Source organism: Scleropages formosus, chromosome 10 (assembly GCF_900964775.1).
Source record: "Scleropages formosus chromosome 10, fSclFor1.1, whole genome shotgun sequence".
In the NCBI taxonomy this organism is placed as follows: domain Eukaryota; kingdom Metazoa; phylum Chordata; class Actinopteri; order Osteoglossiformes; family Osteoglossidae; genus Scleropages; species Scleropages formosus.
In genome coordinates this window covers 16836152-16851898 of record NC_041815.1, presented here as the reverse complement: position 1 = coordinate 16851898, position 15747 = coordinate 16836152, and the positions used below count along the sequence as shown (strand labels likewise).

At 43.9% G+C, this 15747-nt stretch overlaps 1 protein-coding gene across 1 annotated transcript; it reads left to right on the top strand.

The window, feature by feature from the left end:
* Positions 1 to 4833: 4833 nt before the first annotated feature.
* On the top strand, positions 4834 to 11015 carry LOC108928721 (uncharacterized). The gene is made up of 7 exons (XM_018742786.2): positions 4834 to 4877; positions 6435 to 6623; positions 7194 to 7261; positions 7360 to 7424; positions 9649 to 10067; positions 10487 to 10725; positions 10819 to 11015. Exons 2-7 carry the CDS (start codon positions 6470 to 6472, stop codon positions 10852 to 10854), a joined length of 981 nt encoding a protein of 326 aa, XP_018598302.2. The 5' UTR covers positions 4834 to 4877; positions 6435 to 6469; the 3' UTR covers positions 10855 to 11015.
* The last annotated feature ends 4732 nt before the right edge of the window (positions 11016 to 15747 follow it).

Genomic DNA, 15747 nt, shown 5'->3' with positions numbered 1-15747 from the left:
ATGTCCGCATGGGTTTGATCCGGGTGCTCTGGTTTCAACCCACAGTCTAAAAACATGTTTCAGGTAGATTTTCAACTCTAAATTGTCCTCAGTGTGTGTGTGTGTGTGTGTGTGTGTCTGTGTGAGAGGGAATGAGTGTCTGTGATGTGTCCACTCCAGGATGTACTTTGCCTCGAACCAGTTGCTTCCAGGATAGGCTCTGAGCCACCACAGCACTGCTTTGGACCAGCAGTTATTGATAATGGATTGATGGATTGATGGGACTGATATGTGTGCTGATGGTGAAATTATGAAATCTGGGTGTCTCTTTGCAGCCCGTCCCACTGCCCCAGTGTTGAGTCCAGTGGTGGTCTCTCCAAGGGAAACATCGTCAGAGCCAGTGGAGATGACCTGTGCTGCCGGGGGCTTCTATCCAAAGGAAGCGAAGGTCACGTGGTTCTTCAATGGCATCATGTTAAAGGAGGCCAGAGATGAGACCACAGGACCAGCCGCTGATGGGACTTTCTCCGTCCTTAGCAGGATCACGTTGTCACCTTCTGTGTCTGTTCTCAGAGATGCCGTGGTCTGTGAAATCCAACATCAGGCTCTCAGTCAACCCCTGAGAACTAATGTCAGCATGGACAGGAAACGTGAGTGAGAGATTTATGCTTTTATGTCTGCACATTTACTGAATGTTCACTAATGTCAGTTAAAATGTGTAATCAGGCATTTTGTCTGCTGTTCAAGGAACTGAACATTACAGTAAATTCATTTTACCTTCTATCTGAGCTCTTATGTGGGAATGCCAACACCTCCAACCATTCATGATCAATGACTTTTTAAATTAAAGTTTTCAGTTATTTCAGAGTTCAGTCAACGGTGGTGAAAGTCGACATTAAGTTTTTAAACAAAAATTTTTCTTAATTTTTTGTTTAAAAACTTAATGTTGATTTCAATTTTTTTGTAAAAAAAAATTAATACCTCCTAAAAAGAAGCACTTATTTCTTGTCGAGTCAAAATCTTCCATACTTTTTTGGGATTTCTTCCTAGTCTGAAAGCATCACAGTGATGCAGGCTGAGAGGGGCAATGATGTCACAATGTCTGCATTGGTGCTCCTGAGATTGTTTCCTGCAATCAGGTGTCACTGCGTTTCGGTAAAATAGAAAACATCTACGTTCCTCATACATTTCAGAAAGATCCTGCAAACCATCAGTGATGTTCTTTGAAATGACTGACAAAATAAACAAAAAAAAACATATGAAAAGGATACCTGTTTTAAAATAATGCATATTTGGCAGTAGGGAAAAAAGAAAGGGATCTCTAAAAATGTATTACTTTATGACCTTCACTTAATATGTCTGGTCTCTCACCAAAACAAAATATTTCTTGACATGTTATATTTTGACTGAAAACTGTGTATTTCTGACTGCTTATGTTCTCTTGAGCTCCTTGACTGGTGACAGGCAGCGAGTCAGGAGACAACATGCCAGGCCTTCCGCACCTGGCTCTGGATCTAAAGGATTAATTTGCACTGCAGTTACCGTTGTCAAAAATTTTGTTCATGCCTGGGACTCTTAACTGCTGTATGAACGAGCAGGAACTAAGACCGAGAGCAAACCCTTCTTGTTGCATGCTGGCAGGGGACGAAAAAGTACCTTTTGCAATTGGTGGTCCATGTAGGAAGCATACAAAGAGACGGCTGGAGTCCCACCTGCCGAAGGAAACATCCGCAGATGTAGTAGCTAGGTTTCCAAAAATATCAAAAGTAAAGCTAAAAAAAAAGGCATATTTAATTTTTTAAATCAAGTTTTCGTTCTCCTGCCCTTGATGGTAGATATGTCACCACTTCCTAAACTGAAAAACAAAAACAGAGTATTAATAAATATTTACTTACTAGAAAAACAATGCCAAGATTGTCATTACAAAAACATTTAAGAGTATGTAGTAATATATAATAGCATTTAATAGTAGGGCGAATTTGTAACATATGAAAGATGGATTCCTAGTACAAAGCAGAAGGGAGCTTGTAGCTCAGGCATATTAAAGCACACTATCTCTTTGTTTAAAAAAAAAAAATTTAAAAAAAGCAACAGGTGAACGCTGAAAGGTGAATTTTCCCACTGTGTTCTTCATAATCACTAATGGCCTGAATAACATGATCCTCTCAACCTTTGACCACCACTCTGTACTCACTGTTCCAGATATCCCCGTGAGGGTGTATTACAGCAGAGTCCCTGGGGGCCCAGACAAGGTCCTGAACCTTTCTAACACCATCAGAACCCATGTGGGCGCCTTCCTGAGACTGCGATGCATTGCTGAGGGCGAGAATCCCCCCGCTGTACAGTGGTACAAGAAAAATATCACTGCCACCTTGTGGCTCAACATTAATAACGACACAACCATGATGTTTGAGGAGGTGAACGAAGAGGATGCAGGAGTCTACAAGTGTCAGACGCCTATATATACCTATATTCTTATTGTAGAAATAGAGAGGACTGGTGAGTGTCACTCTGATTTTCCTAAAAATTAGCAATTTAACAATCAATATTTAATACTAGCTGAATTTATTTGAATTCATAACTGATGTAGCCCAAAGGTGATGGCCGTGTTTGGTGTCTCAACCGCAGGGGCAGCCCTCTGGCTGAAGGTCCTCGCCGCAGTCATGGTTTCTGTGGTCGCTGTGCTGGCGGTGTCAACCCTCCACCTCTGCTTGACTTGCAAGAGACGGATAAGAGGTGAGTTTGAGCTCAAGAGACTTGCCCTCAACATAGGTAGACAATAAGTACAGCTTCCAAGTCAGTTTATTAAAGCAGATTACCTTGAAACACTAGTGATTATTATTTTAGCGAATACAAAGCAATTTAGTCCCTGCACTGAAATTCCGTTGGAGTCTTCTTTGATAGTTTTGGTCGCTGTGAAATCAAATGTTCATTCTTATGTGATTAATTCTCTTATTACAGAGCAAGCTTCTATTAACAATTGTAGAAGGTAAGCTATAAACGTGTTTTTAAACAATTACTTGAAGGGTGTATTTGGAATTCAAGTCGCCTATTTTGACGTAATAGAAAAAAAATCTTTGTATAGGAATCAGTCGAACCTTTGTCCAGTTTTATTGCGAAAAATGTGGAATTTGACCTGCGGAAACAACTTGGAGCTCATTTTGAAATGGACAAAATACATCCAGAGCATTTCCCCAGTTGTTCAGACTTGTGTTGTAATGCTATTCGGTCCGTTAACAGTGGCACAACAGAGGACAAAGTTACAGCGGCAAAGCCTGCGCAGACAGGTAAAGTTTATTTTCCGCTTGATTACGGTCAGTCAATGACAAGTTAAGATGCTTTACGAAAATAAGCAAATAAATAAGGCAAGCAAGCATTAATTCTTTTAAATGTTGAAAAATTCACTTGTCGCTGATTAACGGATTGTTGGACACATGCCTCATTCTTGATAGTACGGCGCATACAGCAAATGGCTCATTGTCTGAAACTGTTTCAGGTGAAGGCACAAGGAAATGGGAAAATGTAAAAGTCAAAGTAACCGAGGCAGGTAAGGCACTTGTGTGAGGTTGTGCTGTTCCGACCGGATGCGGTGCGTGTTGCAAGACGCCAGACTTCTAACGTTAACCACCCGTTTCCCCAAGACTGCCAGAGCGAGCACGAAGTGCCTTATGCCGACATCATCATTTCTGTGAGAGGGTCCAGCACACCAGAGCTCTCCAACGCCACATACGCACTCAAAGGAGACTGTGGGAAGGTAAGAGAGAATAAGCCCACGTACCCTCCGCAAAGCCACCTGTAATGTTTCTTACAATCGTTAATCTGTAACTGCACAGGGAGCCCGACGCATCCTCATGACTGGGATTAGCAGAGTGGAACACTTTGTACGGACTTTTAAGGCCGGACTTCGCTCACATCTCGGTTCATTTTTTGCAGCTGTTGTTCTCTTAAAGAATACGGGTCTTTGTGTGAAATGTGCACGGGTGCCAGCGAATTCAGGAACATCGCTAAAATGATACACGCAATACAGCCCCATGCCCCATTCCCTCCGTGCTCCCTAAAGCCACCTCCACCCCTACAGGGATGGCGAGAGGAGCTGGGGCTGAGCCCCCTCCTGCAGGTGTCCCGCTCAGCCGACCGGCTGCACGTCCAGCAAAGGGAGGTGACCAGGAAGATGAGCACTACCTCAGAGTACGCCATCATCAGCTACTACCCAGAAACAATGGCCTGAAGATGACACGGGATGCAGCGACACATCCGGCGGCGGCTCTGCTGGCTGCTGTGTGTCTGTATGTGCTGTCACTAGACACAGAGGTGCCTCTCTTGACAGCTGTGGCCATTGCTTCTTGAGCACCTGCCGAGCGTCCCCTAGACTAGACCGATTCGCAGAGTAAAACCGAATAGAAATCTCACTCACACGGGCCTGAACTGCTGTTCTTCAGTTGTGTGAAGTACATGATGAACCGATGTGAAATGCACCGTTGCTGTTGATGTAGAAATGTCATTAAATACATGTTTATTCTTAGCTTTTTATATTGGTCATTTAATTTCAACTGCTTTTTGTGCTTCTTTAAAAAGATTGTTCGAAAAGTTTTCCTCGTGGTCACGCAGCCGTGTGTTTGGATTGAGGGCAAGCAAGTCTCCGAATCACTGCTTATATCTGTAAGACAGAATGTGTTCAACTTTAATAGGCTTTTCAGATTTTTCCGACTGTAGAATTTCACTTTCGCTTTTTATTCGACCTGTTTGACCCTTTCGAGCTTCTGTTGTGAATACTTGGCGTGTTCCGTTGCTTAGAAACGGCCGGAAAACAATTAGAGCGCCTTGCTTCTAACAAATACATTTACGTTGCAGTTATTTTGTTGCAGACGCGTTTCTCCGAATTGACCTGGAAAGAAGGGGTAAGACCCGTGCTATTTCACCGCTGGGCTGCTCATTGTTTTCGTCCAACCGCAAACTTTGTTTAGTTTAGTAAGACGTTTTGACAGAAGAATTTCGTGGGGTTTAAAACTATTAAAATTCTATCTAAAATAATTTTCACGATTTACAAAATGTTTGTAATATATATTTAAAAGAAAATTTCAAGGTTATTTACGTCCACGAAGTCTGCTGCTGGCAGAAGAAAATCAAATGATGATCATTATGATGATGATGCTCTTTTTCATAATCATATTCACTCACTGGCCTGTGTCTGTTGAGAAATCAAGTGAAATAATTTTGTGTTTACTTATTCATCTGTGCCATTTCTTAAGGTTTGTGATGTAGAGAGTAGCTACCACTGCGCGCGTGTCCCGAACTTTATATATAATCATGTGTTCATGGAAACCGTAAAGACTTTTCTATGATATATAATTTTTAAGTTTAGTGCATGCAAATTACTAAGCACATTAAAATGAGGATTATTTTATTTTGGCGTTGTCTTTATTGTTTTCTGATGTTTATTGTTTCGTATCATTTCCATACATGATGATGAACAACAGGTGCTCCCCGATTTACGACGGGGTTACGTTCTGGAAAACCCATAGTCCAAAATATCGTAAATTGAAAAGGTATTTAATAATACACCTAATACACACCTCTGCGTAGCATGATGCGGACGCGGATCACTGCCGCTGTCCAGCTGGCAAGAGAGTATCGCACCGCATATTGCTTGCCCAGGAAAAAAATCTAAATTCGAAATTCTAAGGTTCTACTGAATCATGTCTCTTGTTGCCAGCTCACCATGGTAAAGTCGAAAAAAGTTGACCCATCATAAATCGGGGACCACCTGTACAATCAGGGATCACCTGATTGTAATCACCTGACCAAGTAACCGCCCCACTGCCTTCCCTAGTATGAGGTCATATGAGCCCTGGCCTTTTAGTTACACACTCAGGAGATGATGGCAATGCGTGGCAATTTTTGTACGAATTTATTGAAATAATGCAGCACGCATTGAAAATGCACCCCAGAGTTGCACACCAGTCTTTACGAGACTGACGGCCCTGCGGAGCTCGGACTGCTCTTGACTCTTGTTCCGCCGAAGGCCCCGCTTTGTGTTTTCTCGCGCGTTTCTAATAACGCGCTCAGTCCAGCCGGGACCGCCCTCCACCTGGTCACTCCCCGAACCCATCGTGCCTGGCATGCCACAATATGTTAATAATTGCGTAATAATTTCTTACCCTTGCTCACGCTGCCATACGACGCAGAATGAACAGTACACGCGCGCATACACACACACACACAAGTGTGGGTCGCAGCGGTCTGGAGCCTATCCCAGATGCAGACGCAATACACTTCAGCGCTGAATGCATTAATTTAGCTGCTATTAATTTTTTTTTATTATCCCATTGTGGCCACAGACTTGCAGTAAAACATTAGAAACAGGATGATGCATATACTGTACGACACAGACATGGAGTAACATGGTCTCATGATAAAAAGCAAAAAATGTTTAATAATATTATTCATGTCTGCAGATTAACCCAAGTGGAGTGTAGCTGAGCTTGTTAGGATGTCGGTGCCTTTCTCAAACACTCACCTGCGTGTTCCCCGGGGCTTTGGGGACTTACTGGAGGGGCTGGCCAGAGAGGTGCTGAGAGACCAGCCTAAGGACATCCCCGCATTTGCTGCCCTGTACTTCAGGAAACTCCTGCAGGAGAGAGAAGGTATTGATACATACTATCGTATTCAAATCATTCATGAAATGATCACACACACACACACACACACACACACACACACACACACACACACACACACACACACACACATTGTTTGAACCGCTTGTCCCATACGGGGTCACGGGGAGCCGAAGCCTAACCCGGCAACACAGGGCGTCAGGCTGGAGGGGGAGGGGACACACCCAGGACGGGACACCAGTCCATCGCAAGACACCCCAAGTGGGACTCGAACCCCAGATCCACCGGAGAGCAGGACCCGGTTCAACCCACTGCACCACTGCAGCCCCTGAAATGACTGTATTTATACTGTAAATAGACGAACTGTATGTTGTTACTGACATGATTATCAATTATTTGACTGACACCTTTGTCCAAGGTTTGTTATAATACATGGATACTTTGAAGACTTAAGTTCGGCTCTTGTATATTTGTCAAACTAAAGCTCCTGACACAAACGTATGATTTTCTAAAATGCAATAGCTGTTTGTTTTACACTGGAGAATGCATTTTGACGCAGAACTGTGTAGATATGCTCTCTTGTACTTTCATCTCCAGGCAGTGGCATGGACCCTGCTGAGTGGACTGACAGATGTCAAGATAGACTCTACGATTACTCATTTAAGGTAATCACTTTGTTCATTGCCCCCAAGACCATGTCAACGGACATGTTTTTTCCTACTGAAAGTTTTCGTTTCGCTTTGCGTTTCTGTTTTCAATGCAGATAAAGCCGAGACCAGTTGATGCCAGTGACACTAGCACGCCTGTGACTAGCCCTGGATCCACAAAGTAAGTCCTTTGCCCAAGATAAAGAGTCATACTGTATGACGTATGTTTTTACACATCCTCTATTTATTTATTATCCCAAATGTCTTTGAAAAGCTGACCAAACGGAATCTGACACCCCCAACAAAGAGCTAAAACTCTGGAAAGGTCTTCTTGCTTGTGTATAATTTAATTATGTCAATCTGGTCCACAATCATGACATTTTCTGTTATTTTTTATGGGAAAAATAATGTCACTAAATGTCATTTGTTTATTAGATTCACTTTTTCAGTCCACATTGACCATCCACAGAGCATGGTCAGTCTGTACATTGCGAAAACGGAAAAACTGTGAACACATAGATATCCACTTACTTTTCTGGCTTTTGAGTTTCCAAAGAACAGTTGAAGGTAACAAGCCAAATAATTATACGTATGAAGGTAAGTCAAAAAATATCCACGGTTATGTTTATTAAATAAAATCTGACGCCCTCATACAGCAAATGAATATTTCTTAATGTGATTGTCATTATCATCTTGAATTACAGTCCATCATTCCTAAAATAACTTAAGATGCATCTCATTTTAAGATTGTAAAGTGAGTAGAATGACAACCTTTCAAGCCTTTTGTAGGAGTGTGTGTACAGGCGTTTAACTCTGAGACTTAAACAGGTTGTTTTGTGTGTACCATGTTAGGCCATATGGGGGAGTCCAAACCTCAGTGTAGCTTTGTGATGTTGCAACCTTGTAACCACAGGGGTAAAAGTAGACAGCTGAAAGGGAAGTAGAACATGATGTTCTTGTCACCCAAGTAGATGACTGAGAGGACTGACATTCTGGTAAGCCTGCTGTTTGACAGGCTTCACTTTGCCTTGTGTGTGAAATAAACTCATTATACTCCCAACCCACTGGGAAAAGTGCTTATGCTTTACTGAAGATCTTGTCCTTTAAATATGTACATATATTTAAGCATACAGTATCCCACACACACACACACATTTTCTGAACCGCCTGTCCCATACAGGGTCGCGGGGAACCAGAGCCCACCCGACAACACAGGGCGTAATGCCATAGGGGGAGGGGACACACCCAGGACGGGACGCCAGTCTGCCACAAGGCACCCCAAGCAGGACTTGAACCCCAGACCCACTGGAGAGCAGGACCTGGTCCAACCCACTGCGCCACCGCGCCCCCTACAGTATCCCATTAAGTCGAAAATGCATTTAATGCACATAACCTACTGGACATCATAGCCTAGCATATGTGCGATGGCCACTGCGGGTTTGCCGCCGCTGCCCAGCATCGCGAGAGAGTATCGCACTGCATATCGCTTGCTCGGGGAAAAAAAATCTAAATTCAAAATACAGTTTATACTAAATGTTTATCGCCAGCTCACCATCGCAAGTCGAAAAATCGTAAGTCGAGCCATCGCAAGTCGAAGAGCAGTAGTGTTATGGTGACCACAAATTAAAGAGCTTGTATGAAATACATATAAACAAGTACCTTTAGAACAGCCTATTTTGCCAGTGTACTCTAATATTCAATATTAAGACAACAAGTCTACATCAGAGAGTGTCAGGGGTCACTTTAGGATCCACACTGAGGAATAGGTTCATAGAAGAAGTGCGAAGCCACGGCTTGTTCCGTTCTGATGAGCAAACATAAATTGAACCTAGTGGCTTAAAGCTGAGCAGTCTGAATGACGCGGCCTGTATGTGGGAGCGCAGTCCTGGCGTTGGTACCCTACTGGCACTGCGCTGCATTAACAGACCTCTTGTTAGAATGAGTTTGCCAACGCCGTTGCTCAGACACTGCCATGAAGAAGACAAAGCCTGAAAGATTATATGGTATTAACATCTGCGAAAGGTGATGAGAACAGCATCTACACAAGTAAATTAACACACACACACTTTCCGAACCGCTTGTCCCATACGGGGTCGCGGGGAACCGGAGCCTACCCGGCAACACGGGGCGCAAGGCCGGAGGGGGAGGGGACACACCCGGGACGGGACGCCAGTCCGTCGCAAGGCACCCCAAGCGGGACTCAAACCCCAGACCCACCGGAGAGCAGGACCCGGTCCAACCCACTGCGCCACCGCACCCCGTTCAAGTAAATTAACATACTGTGCAAATGCTGCTGCTGTTGTCACTGTTTTCCACGTGCAGTATGGACCGCAGTTCTATCTATGTTTTTCTGGCAAGTGTTCAGCTGACAGAATTACCCTTATTTTTACCCCAATGTTCCTCAGGAAAGAAGAAGCCGACTCTCTTGAAAATCAGGACACCGAAATTATCATGCCTGTTCAAGTTTCAGCTGTCTCATCTGCAAACTTTGACATTTTGGAGGACGTGCCAGGCATTGACGCTGAACTTTCCAGCGTGAATGACAGTGATAACACAACTGCATTGATAACCGGATCTGACGGAGGCACGGCCAGTGTGAATATATGTGCTAAAGAGCTCGACGATCCCGAAGGAGGTGTGGCCGATGAAGATGTATGTGCCAAAGAGTTGAGACAACCTGGGGAAGAAAATGTCAATGCAGATATAGGTGCTGAAGACAAGAGGGATTCTGATGAAGGTGTGGACAATATCGATATATGCTCTAAAGAGCTGAGACATCCAGACGAAAGTACAGATGAGGACAAGACAAGAATGGATGTGGCAGGTATAGTGGCTCCAGCAGATATCACTGTTTCTGATCTCCCCAGGGGTACATCTAAATTGAATAAAGGTTTCACAGAGGAGGCAAAGACAGATGTTCCTCAAACAGGTAAGGACATGATGGGAGAAGCAGAAATGGAAGCAGATGATTGAGTATGCTGAGAAGGCAACTGGAGAGCAATAATACTTTGTTGTGGAAGGAACACCAAGAAATGGAAGGCTTAGTGGTAAGCATGTCAGGAAAGGATTGTCTCGTAGAAAACAGGTCATGTCTTGTACATGGTGAAGGCAGAAGAAGTCCACCTAGAAGGAGCTTTTGAGAGCAGTGAGCAGTTTTGAGACCGAGCCATATAGAAATACAGGAGACCGTGATCATGATAGAAAACTTAATGAAAACAATGAACATGTTTTTATTTTTTTGAGGCACTGAAGATGGGTCACTCCCCAATGTCCAGACTCAGGCCAAGGAGGAGGCATCTACTACAACCACGGAACCGGAGGGATTACCACTGGAGGAAGTCGCAGAGGAACAATCATCCACAGTAGAGGCAGAAGGAGAACCACAAGAGAAGGTGTCAGAAACTGCTGATCACAGCAACCAGGAACTATCGGAGGGAGAAGCGAAGGATGTAATTAATCCTGAGAGTGAGAACAACCAAGAGGTAAAGTGACTGTCTTAAAGTATACAATTGTTTTCATCTACTTTTCGTTATCATTATTAATATCCATTGTGAGTAATCACTCGTCCAATGCAGGGTCAGAGTGGCTCGGAGCCTGTTCCAGATGCATAGAGTGTGAGGAAGGGTATCCCTTGGACAGCATGCCAGTCCATCATACGCCAGTTATGTACACACACAGGTTTATAGTTAAGCTCACCTGAAATGCTTCTCTGTTCTGTGGGAGGAAACCAAAGCACATGAAGGAAACCCACGCAAGCGTTGGAACACGACAACTCCACACAGACTGAGCTGTGAGGCATCAGCAGCACTTGCTATGCCGCCCATTTATTAATAAAAATTATTTAATTAATTAAAGGGTTTTTTTTTATTCACATTATGGGAATATCTGGAAATGCGAAATATTCCTCTTCAAATCCAGAAATAAAGAATATTTAGAAGTGCAGCCTGTCCCAAAACACCATACAAAGGCTCAGCTATTTACCAATATGAAGTTGTGACTTGTGTTCAGTGAGAATTCAAAGAAGATATTACAAAAGTTACTGATGTGTCAAAAACCGTAGGCCTCTGCGGTTAGAGTCATCTGGCTGGAGGTTTTCTTCTTCTGGATTAAACCAGCATTTAATCCAGAAGAACAAAACCTCCAGAAAGTTACTGATGATGTAAATTTAGTTTTGAAACAAACCACACACACACAATTGCTGAAACCGCTTATCCCAAGCGGGGTCACGACAAGCCAGAGCCTAACCTGTCAACACGGGGCATAAGGCTGGAGGGGACACACCCAGGACGGGATGCCAGTCCATCACAGGGGACCCCAAGCGGGACTTGAACCCCGGACCTACCGGACAGCAAGACCCGGCCCAACCCGCTGCACCACCGTGCCCCCCAAAACAAACTAGCCATGCTTAAAAGATTGTCGTAAACAGTGCAATTGTGAAGTTAATAAAATAATATATTAATAATGTTGAAAAGCATCTGCTAAATAAATAAATGTTAATACGTGAGTGAGGCCTTTTGCCTGGGTTTTTGCTGGAACATTCACTGAAAAGTCAGCACTGCGAAAACTGGGTTAGAGATGGAAGGAGGTGATGACCTTCCCTGTATGTTCTGGGATGTCATCTGTATACATGCTGTTAGGTATGCATTTATTTTGGGAATGATGAACTATTTATATCAGAACTGCAGCAAGTCCAGCTACACTGATGATGAAGAGAGCGAACGTGTGCGCGCGCGTATGAGTTTGCACATTGAAATACTACAGAGAGAATTGCTTGTGATGTAACCCGGGTGACGGTTTTTGCACTTTGCATTTGCGTGAGGACTGCTGAGTATTTGTGTTTTACGTGTATGTATTGTCATTTGCAAACACCTACATGCAGTATGGTAATAATGACGGGCTCATCCTGCAGCCCATGCAGAAGGACTTCAGCCCGCTGTGACGAGCAGCAGATGGACCTCGTGTAGGAAAAGACTTGCGGTGCGACAACGTTGCCATGTGAATGTTAACCGATTTACCAACTGCAACCTGTCTAGGGAAAGAAGTGCAGTCGGAACAGAAATCCATGAGGGTGGCACCAAGCACACATTACAGGATAGCTATTTGTGCCTTCTGTCTCACGAGAAAGTGAAAGAAGGATGTTTTGCAGAATATTGCCATGGAAACATGAACTGTCCTTCCCCCCCCCCCTTTAATTTTAGGTTAAGGATTTTGTACAGAGGTTGGTGCATACAGATTAGGGTTGATGGAACTGAGAGCATTCTCAAACAGCTTTAATATTCAGAAGCGAATTGGTGCAATCCTGTGCTAAATCGTCACGTTGTCTCGGGCAGCGTTGCGGGGAAGATGCATTGTTCTTCGGTTCTAAATGTTGTAGATTTTTCATTTGTTTTGACTCAGGTTCTTAAAGTGTAATGCCTGTTGAGTATTCTTTGGTTTTTGGCACTACTTTTTTTTAGGAAATGTCATCGGAACTGTTGATATTGACACAGGTGGTTAATTTTACACGCGCACACACTGCGTCTGAAACCACCTGTCCCATGCAGGGGTTGCGGGGAGCCGGAGCCTAACTCGGTAGCACGGGGCATAAGGCTGGAGAGGAAGGGGATGCACCCAGGACGGGACGCCAGTCCGTCGCAAGGCACCCCAAGTGGGACTCGAACCCACTGCCCCACCACACCACACTGCTTAATTTTACCAATAGTTTATTTGTTAGAAAAAAAGTGTCCCAAGCACTAGATTTTAAAAAAGCACGTCATGTCCTTAACTGCATCTCCCAGTCAGGGTCGTGGCAGTCTTGAGTCTATCCCAAAAGCACAGGGCGCACTCTGAATTGGAGGCCAGTCCGCTGCATAACATGTAATTATTTTATTAAAAAGTAAACGATCAGTTAAATGACCAGTATCTTTTTGCCTAAGGTCTTTCGTCGTACGTCATTTACTAATTTACATGAACCTGGAATGCTGGAGCCACACGCTCAATTTCGTAAGAACTTGGGTTTCAGACTGGAACTGACGATATCAATCCAGCCAACCCTCAGTTCTGCAATGTAACATCATCGTGAATCGTGAATATAAAGCACAGTTTTCAAGGACACTTAAGCACAGCACATTTCCTCCAGCATGCCTCAGTTTGTAAACCACTCTTAACTCTTCTTCCAACTAACCATCTCCACTGAACATGCGTGGAAGCCTGTGGAAACCAGGGAATAGGCTCTGGAGTTCTGTGCCACTCGTAGATGTCCTTGGGATTGTTTTGAGATCTGTGGAGGTCTCTGTGAGCCTGTGAGGACCTTCCCTAGGTCTGGATGAGCCTGTATATACTTCTGGAGGTCTGTGGAACCATAAGGAGAGCTGAACTCAACTTCTGACCTGCTTCTCTGCTGCCTGGGGAGAATGTTTGGATGCCATAATGTACATTTTGAGCTGAATTTCGTTGGTTTAAAGTTGTTTTGCACAGCACTAGGATTAAATCTTGAAATGACATTTCTTGTGAACAGTGCGCAAAAACACTTACTAGTCATCCTTTAAAAAAGAACATACGGAGTAGGTACTGTGGATACACTCTTTTCACATATGGTCACCTTTTTCCCATTTTTTTGCCATGTTCCCCAGTGTAGGGCAATGAAGGCAAGGTTGCAATGTGGGTCACCGTCTGTTTGAGTGTTCTTTGTGCTTCCACCGAGCTGCTTCTCTTAGGACTGATGGTCCTCAAATTGCTCATGAAATAACCCAAGTGTGACTGAAAAACACCATTTCTCCTGTTGTGAAAGACAGGAAAAGTGAAAGCAGTGAGACAATGATGAAAGTTGTGAATTTTAAACATTGCAAGTTCAGAGTCAGACAAAATACTGAACTCCTGTTATATAAGTCATACCTCAAAAATAAAAATAGACTTTCCATTTATCTGTCCTTAAATGTCTTATTAATAAAAGTCTTAAATGTTTAGTTGCTTATTGATTTAATTGTGTTGCAGATTTCCAAAACAAGCAGACTTTCTGTAAAAGAAGGGAGAGTGTGTGTAGTGCGTCTGCCTGTCCGTGTGTAAGCTGGAATGACTTCTCGAATTCGCTCTTAACGAATGTTCGCATTTCCTCACCTTCTGGAAGGCCACTGTTCAACGGCACCGAAGGATTTTCCTCTCCTTCCACAGCACTCTGCTTTCCAGTTACAGCATGCGAGGCTGCAGGTTTGCCTGACCACTGTGCTTTTAACAGCTCTCTGTGGATTCATGCATTTGTTTTGTGAAAAATTATTCCGAAATCTCAGTGACACTTCATTCCCTGGTTTTAGATGATAGCTCATCCTGTTATGCAACAGAGAGTAATGCCTCCGTTTGACGTGTGGCCATGCTTGGAGATGTATCGCTCTCTTGCCACTGTTCTGTCAAGTCTCATAAGAGAGCTACTGTTCACGGTAATAAAAAATACAGAGCTTTGGTTCACACTTTATTAAAACCAAAAACAGCCGCAGAGCTGCGTGTGGTGAAGAAAGCCCAGAGAGCTAATAAAAGGTGCTGAAACACAGCAAGTATTGATCTGAGAAGAGACTGAGAGGGCAGGGGGCGGACGAAGGCTTAGTTGGGCGCTGGTGTTCATTAGGCGCTGTGTAGGTGGACTCTCGTGGCATGCTGAAGACATCCAAACCAGCTGCTCCAGCCCCCTGCCACTGCAATCCCGCATAAGCTGCTCTACGCACAGCTACGTCCTTGGCTTTCACAGCATCGTCATCTGTGACTAAACCTTATAGAGTGAGGAATTCCCTTTGTTACTGAACATGCTGCTTTTTGACAGGTTAACTAGAGCTAGAAAGGTTAACTAGAAAAACACCATCAAGAGGTATTTCAGTCCCACTGGACATCGCAGCACCTCTTACAGGTCCCTGTCCACATCTCCGTGTCTGCAACCCTGGAATGCGGTTTAGTATATGAAACCACGTGACATGATCATGTCAAACTGGAATGAAAACTTTTGTCTTTCTTGGAGCGAGAAGTACATTACGGAACAGCTGTTTCCGTTAAGAGCATTCAGCTCTATTCTAACAGCGGTGTGTTAAAAGTCACTTAAAATTCATCCCCTCTGAAGTTTACCACTGATCTTTATCTCCCCGTCTTGAATGGCATCATGTATTTTCCAGCGCTTGTTCTCACACGGCGCTGTTGGTCGATGAGGGCGTCGGGTTTGGCTTCGGAAGTTCCGCAAGTTCAGGGAGAGGTTTGTCAGCACAACCTCTGCCAGACTTGGCCCAGGTTACCCTGTGCAAACTGCTCCAAACTGAAAATGTGTTCACCTGGGTTCACCTTGCACACGCAAAAATATGCATTACACATTCCCACGGGCCGATCAAGCGTAAACCTACGAACCCCACATCCCCAGTGTTCCAAGTCAAACAGTTTGTCCACATAAATGTTTATAACATACAAGGACTATTGATGTTGTTTGTCCTCGCAATAGCTTAGGTGTTACTGCCGAACATTGACCACTTTTATTTAAAGGGTGTATAATGTGT